The 10,707-nt window shown below is 29.5% G+C and overlaps 2 protein-coding genes across 2 annotated transcripts; both read left to right on the top strand.

Moving 5' to 3' along the window:
* The first annotated feature begins 281 nt into the window (after positions 1-281).
* On the top strand, positions 282-2,469 carry LOC112597313 (cuticle protein 19-like). Its single transcript, XM_025343299.1, has 4 exons — positions 282-774; positions 1,338-1,412; positions 1,539-1,737; positions 2,287-2,469. Exons 1-4 carry the CDS (start codon positions 757-759, stop codon positions 2,331-2,333), a joined length of 339 nt encoding a protein of 112 aa, XP_025199084.1. The 5' UTR covers positions 282-756; the 3' UTR covers positions 2,334-2,469.
* Positions 2,470-2,849: 380 nt separating this feature from the next.
* Positions 2,850-10,536, top strand: LOC112597383 (TBC1 domain family member 19). The gene is made up of 12 exons (XM_025343418.1): positions 2,850-2,997; positions 5,160-5,357; positions 6,073-6,211; positions 6,359-6,446; positions 7,250-7,310; positions 7,779-7,908; positions 7,990-8,102; positions 8,179-8,310; positions 8,629-8,782; positions 9,447-9,648; positions 9,792-9,978; positions 10,408-10,536. The coding sequence occupies exons 1-12, from the start codon at positions 2,896-2,898 to the stop codon at positions 10,483-10,485; spliced, it is 1,584 nt and encodes a 527-aa protein (XP_025199203.1). The 5' UTR covers positions 2,850-2,895; the 3' UTR covers positions 10,486-10,536.
* The last annotated feature ends 171 nt before the right edge of the window (positions 10,537-10,707 follow it).

The raw sequence follows: 10,707 nt of genomic DNA, 5'->3' as shown, positions 1-10,707 counted from the left end.
ACCCAATCCGGTTAAAATGTTTATCCAATTTCCTTGTAAAATTTACACATCAATTTTTCTCATCAATAATAATTATTAATCATTTGACTTGAATTATTATGACTGTATAAGTAAAAATTATAATGTATAAACTATGGTAAGCCGCCCATCAGGACGTTTATTATCAATAAAATAATAATTATATGCGTGAAAATTTTATATGGTAGGTAACTATCAATGTTTTATGCATACACAAGAAATGCCCACCAACACGCTGCGTTCAATCATTATAATATTATATATTTCTACAAACTGTAATAACACTATAATAACTAAATAATATGCATGTGCAGTGTACGTACCTGTCTGTATAAACTGCAGTCACGGAATAATTGGTCATCGAAATAAATACAATAAATAAGTATAGTGCACAGTACACGGCGAACAACAAGCGGGGGCGTTTCGTATCAATGTTATAGCGGTCCGCGCCAGGTTACCTACTTGGTCCATTCTCTTTGTACGCGCGAGTTCAAGATGATCTAATAATTACCTTGACATTTGGCGTCAAGTGCACTTCTTGCTTTTCAATCTCCCCATTAGATGAGTAGAGGTACCTAGATTATATTATCATGCCAAACGTATAATTTTCTGCCCGCCCGACGCCCAGACATGAGTTTATTAAAACGAAATAACCGTCTTCACCGACACCGCTCCGATATAGTTTTGAACTGGCAGCCGACAATCGACGAAGACTTGAGTTAATTTTTGCGCGACAAGATGAAGATCGTCCTACAGGTAATGTACAATATCGCAATACGTGTAATATAATATAGGTACCCGTAAAATATTATATCAAAAACGGAAACAGTGTTAATTAAAAAAAAAAAAATAATAATAATCTATAATAATTATGCACAAATCTATTACTTATACTCATTATATTACATTATTAGTTGCACGCGTCAGTAAAATATCTATAAATTACTCGATTACAATAATATTTGATTTCCTTTTAAAATTAATGACTAAAAGCCTCACGGATATATACAAAACAACTAGATATTATATTGTTTTATATGCCTGTAGTATAAGTCATAAAGTCTATGGTTAATACAAAAATTAGCAATTTTATTTAAACGTAAGTTTTAAATGACCTATTAACGAATGAAAAATAATATGCAGATAATTTTTTATGGTCCATATAGACATCCGATGCCTATAGGTATTTGGTATTAGCGTTAGTTTTAGAATATTACACTAACTATAATTACCATTATATTCTAATATCAATAGTATTATAGGTATCTACCTACATTATATTAATTAATTTAATTGATTTAATTTTGTGTTGTTTTTAGCTAATCTTATCGCTCGCCATACTATGGTCGAAAACACTTTCTCAAAATTACTACGTTCCAATAGAAGAAAATGAGGTATTTGCATTTATTTCATACGTATTTATTCACGAACCGCGAATCGATAAATCATGATGTAATCAATAATATTATACAATTTGAACAATAGAAGTATTTTTATCCGCTATATGGTCTGGTTTACAGTTAGCATATGAATTTCATTACAACATCAATGATTTACTCTCGGGTGTTGTAACACACCGTTGGGAATCGAAGTATGGTGATTACGTAAGAGGATCGTATAGTTTTCTAGAGCCTAATGGTTTGATTAGAAATGTGAACTACGAAGTCGACGGAAAGCGTGGCTATAGAGCGATAACAAAATTTTTGAAACCACGACAAAGTAAATATATTATAATAATACACTTTTCTAAGCATGTCATTATAACCATAGAGTTTAGACATTTATTAGATAAACGATAATATAATAATCATATAATAGGTACTTACCGTTACCTTTATTGCAAGAATGTTATATTCTGAACTCGAATAATAATTATAGATATATTGTATCACAATATGAGATGGTGTCCAAACCGACAATAATTTCTTTCCATAGGTATTTGATTACAAATTTCAATATTTCAAGACAAATAACAAAATCATAATAATAATTTGATGAGTAAAAAAAATCACGAAAAACGGTATAATGCGTTTATTTTAGCAAAGTAAAAATATTAGTTATTACTTATTACTATCAAACAGTTTGATGGGTATACTTACATTTGATTAAATTTAATACTGCAAATCATTCAGCTTAAGCGGTCCATATACCTACCTAAAACGGTGTTTTATAATAAAACACGTTACCTATACAATATATTATAATAATATAGGAATTAGGAAGTTAAACGTGATTATTAATTGCTAAATAATAATAATTTTTTTTCAGTGCCTAAATTCAACACATTACAACCTTCCGAAGTACCAACTAAGTAAATATTTACGATTACCTACACATTGCCTATTCGTTTAACGATAAGGTATAGGCCCCAGGTTTACTTTTATCGATTTTTCAAACTTTTTTACGTTTTTTTTTCAATTATTTATACTTTATACATATATTAAGGTTTATAATAATTAGTAGGTAATAAACTATGTAATATAAGTATAATATTTTGTATTTATTGTAAGTAAATACCCATTATAATACTGAATAATTTAAATAATATTTTAAAACTAGTAGGTGTAGAGGTTTATAATATTGTATATAGATACGTGTACATAATAATTAATATTTATACTTATACGCTGTAGTCTCAAACATATTTGTATCTCCACAGTAATAAACATATATTAAACTAAACTGAACTATTCTAGAAATGAAATACGGTTAATGCTTCATTCTGGTTACCAAGGTGACAATTTTTGATTATTGCATCAATAACTAACACAGTATAACGATAAATTGCAGCCTGTGTGATGGCTAATGTAAAACGCATAATGTATAACTAAAACCTTTTGTTTGTAATCGTTTAAACTTCATTTATAAATCTTAAGTATGGAAGAACTAAAAGACAAAAGTTTACATTTGACCGCCGAAAAACTAGCTGAAGAACTTCAAAAAATGGATATCTATAATGAGTTTTATGAAGATTTACAGGTAAGTACCTATATAACATATTAATATACGTAAGATGTATTATATTTATATACTTACCTACATTTTTAAGAATGTGTGCTAATACAATATAATATAATCATAATTAATAATTAATTTACTTTGAAATTTTAACGATAACGAAACATTAGTTTTATATTATCGTAAAGCATTTAGATTTTATTATTTTCTATAGTAAGTTTTCAAAATATTTTCAATTTAATTTTCTTAAGAAATCAGTGTGTAATAAAAATGTCTTAACGTTCTATCTTTGCCGACTATACGTCTATACTGAATATTATAGTAATCACCTAATATTTATTTTGATCTTCAATTGTGTTAAATATCTAAATCACATGTCATTTTTTGTCTTTATTCCATAGGCTACATATAATATTATCTATTTGGGTAAGGTATAAATTGTATTCTTTATTTTTAAACCTATACCTATACTTGCTTTTAAATTCTGAGTCGTAAAAATCAGGAACATTTTTAATTTTTTTTATTCCTTAACATTCATAAAGCTTGAAAGTACCTACCTACCTATAATAATATGAAATTTTTCTATGGTTTTAAAAATAAAAATTTTAGATTAAATTTACATACGTACATTTTTCATAATTTATTGAAGTTCATTCAAATGTATTATTATAACAATCTATCCTTTAACAATTTTTATTATTTTCTATACGCAATGGTATTTTTGATACATTAAAATTAATTTTAAGTTATTGTACATTATTAACATATTATCTTCACACAATTATGTTATTCTACGATACGTCGATATTAACTTGCCCACTTTTAAACGTATAACAGTTAGAATATAACATTACATTAAATAATTACAATAAATAATGACTACTACCTATATAATGTATTAAATTTATCTTTGGCAAAAATTAGTTCAACCTGACGTATTAATAGCAATGTATTATGTAAGTATGTAATAAAATTTTTTAGAAATGCCATTTGAGAATCATCCTTCATCTTAGGCGCGATTACAGAAAATCATAAATTTAACACATCCATTTCAGAGAACTATGACCTATTACTCAATAACGAGATACACATTGCACCCACTACACGGCAAAACGACTTCCCAGTTTTTGTAATGTACCTATTTGAAATTTTAATGATAGGTATATCATATTTAACCACTGATCATATTATATTATGAATTATGATATAATATAATATAATAATAGTTTACAAAATATAAGTACAATTCTACAACAGTGGATAGGTATACCTCTACTCTCAAGTGTATTTTTTTGTGTGCAGTCTTGGTGTACACTGCACAGTTGTAGTCAGTGAAAGTTAGATGATATTTAAAATATACACCGAAAAGTATATTATAATTAAATATTATGTCGCGTGCGCGAGTGAAGTACATATGAAATTATTAGGCACTTCTAGATATATCAACAAGTTAATATGATTGATTTTCAAATCTCGAGCTATAATAACTTTTAACAGTAGCTATACCAGCTAGTAATACTCACTAATATTACATTAGTGACTACTAATTACCTATAATTAATCGCCCCTGTGGGTATAGGGGCTCTTTTGAAAAAAACGGCATTATACCACTGCTCGAAGTTTTGATACTATAGGGATAATATTATACGTATATGGCTGAAATAGTGTAGTACTTAATTAAAAAAAAAAAAGATTAAAACTAACAATTTAAAAATTATTAAAAAATTATTAATCGATAAAAAAAAAAAGTAGGCATAAACGTGTTCGGTATGGTGAATTGTAAATGTAAAGTTGCCTATATCAGTACCTGCAGCAAGAGGATTCTATCACGTCGTTTCATTAGCTATTACAATGCATATATCTACGTCTTATTCGTCGTACAGTTTGTTCGCGTTCGTGAAACAGAACAACGGCGTATAATAAAATATTAATTAATCGACATGACGACACCATGAACTAAAACATTATTATCCTGAATCTTAGTTCATGATCATCGCGAGTCGCGACACCGCGACAGTGATTGATTATAACAACCGCGCGATGATATTATATGACATCGCGATTATTATAAAGGTAGTTGTGATTTTTGAATGCCGTAGCGCAATGATGCAACATACTTAACCTATTGTATTATGTAATTCCGACCGTAATATAATGTAACCAAATCGTATCCATCGATTTAGATGCTAGCCGCCTCCCAAGACGTATCCATAGATGACTTCAAAAAGACCCTGGTGCAAGCAGTGAACATGGGCAGCATGGAAACCAATCTGAGAAACGCGGTATTTCATTGGTTGAGAAGTCACGGAAACAATAAACAAATTGTGGTCAGGGACGAAATGACGAGTAGAGAGTCGTTAGATTATTTGAGAAAAGCTCAAGTAACGTAAACACAATATTGTATAAAACAATGACATATATTTATAACAAAAACACGCGTAGGCGTACGCATTGCAAGTAAAGATAGACTAAAATCGCGTGTGTCCTGTAATATAGACTTTGAAGTTAGCAGTTTCTATTATTAGAACCATTAGAAACCACTTTATTTTTTAACAATAAAATTATAAACATAAAAAAAAACAATATTTTGTACTACAATAACTTCATTCGGCAACCCAAAATCTACAAATTAAATACTAAATTATTTTTAAAGTATAATTATATTATTATTTTTATATTTAGTAATGAACTATTCACTACCTATTATTAATATTAAGAATGGCGATTCTTTGAACGAAAATATTTAATGAGCAATTTGAAATTACTTCTAATTATATCAAATAATAAATCTGCAGGACATTGAGTAAATTGAGTTATCTGTATTTTATAATAATAATAATAAAGGTGTCACATTGCATCTGTACCTAAATTAAACCCATAAAATAAACTTATAGTAACTATTAGGTACCATTACGGTATATCGTTTTTTTTGTATTATAATAATGATGAAACATTAATGTAACATAAAAATTATTAACCGTGACTAAATATTCTTGTGGGCTATTTGTAAGATACTTATTGCTCCCGACTTGAAACTCAGCGCACGTCTACGAATATAAAACACATTTGAACGTAAATGTTTATATAAACCTATAGATCACCTGGGAAAGGAGGATACAGAAATCATTGGAATCAATGTGCGAAGAAATAGGTATAAATCTATCTTGCCTTAGGTCCAGTGCTGATCGAGATGAAATGTTACAAAAATGGAATGAACTGAGTACATACAATACAAGTAAGACTACGTTTGTTTTTTTATAGTTCTTCCATGCAACTTGTTTTGTGTTATTTTAATTTAAAATATCGCACAATTATATGAATATAATTACTGTCAAAATGGATATTCCTATAAAATATTTAAAAAGTTATATTGTGTTTTAAGGCTTAGAAAGACTGAGACCGGTGTACGCGCCAAAAGATTTTTTAGAAGTGTTATTTTCATTGCACAATCCAAACTACCGAATGATATCGTAAGTAATACCTGCTCACTAACTGTTATACCACTAAAAGATAGACTCAAAAAGTATTGACATAATTTGAACATGTATATGTTTTTGGGCTGGATACAATAATTTTATTTCTTACCGATTTCGTGACGTCTTATAAATTCGTTCCCTTTAGAAATCTGCTCATTCACTGTTATTATTATCATTATTTTTTTTAATCGGAATTTCCATAAAGTTACCCCCAACAACTTATGATTTATGTAATTACTAAACTATATATTAATCATAATTTTAAAAAAAACATAATATACCCAGTAGCGTAGACAAGGGGGTTTGATGTTTAACCCCCATTGTCTTTCTACATCTAATAAATGTATTATTTATATTATTGTATATTTCATTAATTCTATTTTCATATTAAGGTGATAATAATATATTATAATATTGTATATTCACAAGTTTATAACTAAACTTTGTTCTTGAACAGTTCAATTGGACAACAAACATATTTACGAAAACTGTAAAAAATTAGGTTAAATTTTCACTAAACACAAAAATCCTGGCTACGCCACTGCATATACCTACCTATTTATACATCATATAGATATGATTTAATGTTTTTATATTGTTAATTGTACATTATATTATGTTTATATATTATATATTAAATATACATTTAATAACTGCAGCACTTAAACACAATATACAATACTTACTTTAAAAAATAATATTGAAATCTTATTCTTGATTGGAATATATTGAACCTGAAAATGGTATTAAATATTAAACGATAAAAAGTGTTTAAACAATATTTTAATTTGATTTAGTGATGATATGGTATGGGATTTTTCGTATTTGCCGCTGAAAGTTAAAACATTACCAGAACTCGTAAGTTATTTAATAAATGGATAACTTTTATTATTCACTACCTATATTTTATTTAAACTAATTTATTTGAAAGTTCAACAATCAGTTCTTAGTGGTGTATCCAAGAAGTTTTATCTTGTGTTTATGTTTGAGTTGAGCACGCAAGGTACGCAAATAAAATTAATATTTGAAATTATTTTTTCTATCAAACAACCAACTAAATGTATTGACATTTTTGTTAAATATTTCAATTCGTATTCCCTTTAAAACCGTTTGTACGACATCATTTTACACACTATTTGATAGTTTAATCGCGAGATAGTAAAGGTGTATATTATATTTATGTATTCTTGGATAATTTCGTCGGTAGGGTAGACGGTTACTTGCTCTAAGCTCTTGGATACGTCGCAATCAGAGCGTCAGCTTTCAACAGTGCCTATACGGTTTAGCCGCAATTTAAATAGTTTTATAATGTCGCTTCATTTTTAGAGACACCATTACAGAGATTTGGCCACTGCCGATTTGCTGTTGGGCTTGACGTGCTGTCAATGTCTGACGACGCTGTCGTGCGGGTCAACGTCGCAGGGAGAACAAGAACGAATCGCTTTGGGAGAAAAAGGTTCAACTAATAAATTCACGGCGTGCCTTGTGGATTACCCCTCGGTGTGAAAAATATACGAGTAAATATTTATCTTTTCAGTTTTGAAACATCAGCATGCACCGGTATGTCAAGAGTTTCTGAAATTGGGTGCACCGCGCAGCCTCCGGGGTAGACTCTGGTCACAGATTCTAGGGTCCAGTTCAAAAACTTCGGTATGAATTACAGCTGCGTCAAATTGTTAAATGTTGTTCACTCGCGTAACGAACGTCGCCTATATATTTTGTTCAGGAACATTACTCGGAATTGAAACAACGCGTATTGCACTACGATATGCTGATCGACAAATTGATCACCAAAGATGTTCAACTGACAGCGTGCAACGACGACCAATACTTCGTGTTCGAAGACGTCTTACACCAGGTATCTGCGATCAAAGGTTCTCTTCGATAATTTTTTGCATTCCTAGAAAATATTTGTTGATGGACGGGTTTATATCGTTCATAAATTAAAATGACTGTATATAGGTATAAAGTTGGGTTGAACGGTTTTAAATAAGCGAGTTTTTGATAAATACATGTAATATGCATATTATAATGACCCACAGACGAAATCCTAAATATACCACTGGTGCGTATATATGCTAGATTAACAATTATGCCTACTAAATGAAATAAATAATAATATAATTAGCCTATTAAGTACATCGTCAATATTCTCATACCCATGTTTGGTGTTTAGATCATGTTGTGTTTTACTCGCGACACTGATGTATTGTCAGTGTTCAACAACTCGACCAGCCATCCAATCCTTACATCGTTGAAGGGTAAACCACCTATGGAGGCAATTTATCCTCCCAACGGCATTATACCTTTCCACGGATTCACAATGTACGGTAAGGACTGAGAACAATCATAATTGTAGGCGAAAATTTCAAACATCTTGTATAGTAGTACCTAGGTAGTATAACTGCGTAAGCCAAAAATTTGGGCTAGTGCCTAGTAATGCCTCAAATAAAATTAAGAACTATAAATAATAGGTATAATACCTATACAGTTATAACTTATAAGTTTTAAATAATAGTGGTTAGCAGTGGCGTACGTGTGGGGGGAAGGGGGCATTCGCCCCCCTCCGTGGATCGTATAATTATATGTGACTTCCCTACTAATATTTATTCGGAACGGTCCAGTAATGAAAAAACTTTTTTTTTCTATTCACCCTTCCCTCTAGGAGATGAAGTAAATTCGCCTCTGATTGTTAGCTTATAATGGTTTTTTATCGGTTAGTTTCAAGTTTGTTGTTTTACTTTTTATTTATATGACAGTGTATAATGAAATTGTGATAGCATGGCGATTGAAGAGTGTGACAGTGTGATCCTGTACTATCATGTAGGTACCCTAACTAGACATATTGTGCTATGCTACTTTAGTCTTTTTAAGCAACAATTGTCAATTTGTGCTCTTATGAATAAAATGCTATTAGTAAATGTGAAATTTCTTATGTTTATCCGCTGTATAATATTCACAAAAAATGAACCGCCGTCCGTTGTTCACTTTTAGCTGCCCCCGTTTGCTATTTGTTCAACGACCCTGTACCATTGTACTACACGTTCAGAGCGTTCTACTTGCGTTACTGGTTCAGATTGCATGTAATAAGCTCACATCCGCAAAGCATACTTGGACTATGCATTCTGTTCCAGCGACTTTTACAGAGACACGAGACAAAGATTTGGTCGCATTTTATGAGCCACAACATTCACCCGTAAGTATTTTAAATATACCTATTGCGTATTAGCACCACCCACATTAGATATCTTACTGTCGATTATGACTCTATGTGTATATCCTAAAATTCTACATACGTAATAAAGATCAATCAATAACTCACGTTTCCTTACCTGTCAGTATCAGAGTGGTATTCAAATGGCTCATGAAGGGATTCAGTGGACATCTACTTCCAGAACAGTTACTTAACCTTTGGGATATGATCATAGCATATGATTCGCTGGAAGTATTGCCACTTTTGGCAGTTGCGATTTTAAGTTTCAGAAAAGACAATCTGCTTCAAGTTAACACGTTACAAAACGTAGATGTAAGTAATGTTATGGTTATGTGAAAAAAAATAATGCTACAGTAGTAGAGTATTGATTATTCTCTATATAATTGGGAGACTAGAACGTTTGGTTTATTTAATATTTTCAATTAATTGGAACTATAGGTAAAAGTAATTTTATAAATTAGTGTAATAGATTAAACATACCTTTACTAAATAGTTTATATCAATTTTTAAATGTATTATTCAGATTTATTCTTAGAATTCCTGATTCATAATAACTGGGTATTTAATTAAATAAGATATTTTTAATTATTCAATTAAATATTTGTAAATTGTTTTTTTATAATTTTTATTGTTCAACTGGTTAATAAAATAATCAATATTCTACTGAAATTATTATTGTTATAACTAATAATAAATAAAACAAATTTAATAATGATTTTTATTTTATTTTATTTTTTTTAGTCTGTTCTAGTAGATTTATCATCGTTAAACATTATGTCTTTGCTACAATTGGCACTAAAAGGACCGATTAAAATCTAATAAAATATGCTCATAAAATAAATGTTCAACTTTAAATAAATAATTTACAATTAAAATTTAATAAAACAAACAAGTACTTTTAATTAACAGACAAAATTATACACTAAAACAATTACATTAAATATACATTCCTACTCTTACTAACATTAAATATACATCAACATTGGCTGTTAGATAATTATTTGATAAAAAAAAAAATAATAACAAATGAGTAAACTTACA

This window comes from Melanaphis sacchari, unplaced genomic scaffold (assembly GCF_002803265.2).
Source record: "Melanaphis sacchari strain LSU unplaced genomic scaffold, SCAv2.0 Contig40_pilon_pilon, whole genome shotgun sequence".
Taxonomy (NCBI): domain Eukaryota; kingdom Metazoa; phylum Arthropoda; class Insecta; order Hemiptera; family Aphididae; genus Melanaphis; species Melanaphis sacchari.
Note: the sequence above shows the minus strand (reverse complement) of the source record. Positions and strands in the feature narration are given on the sequence as shown.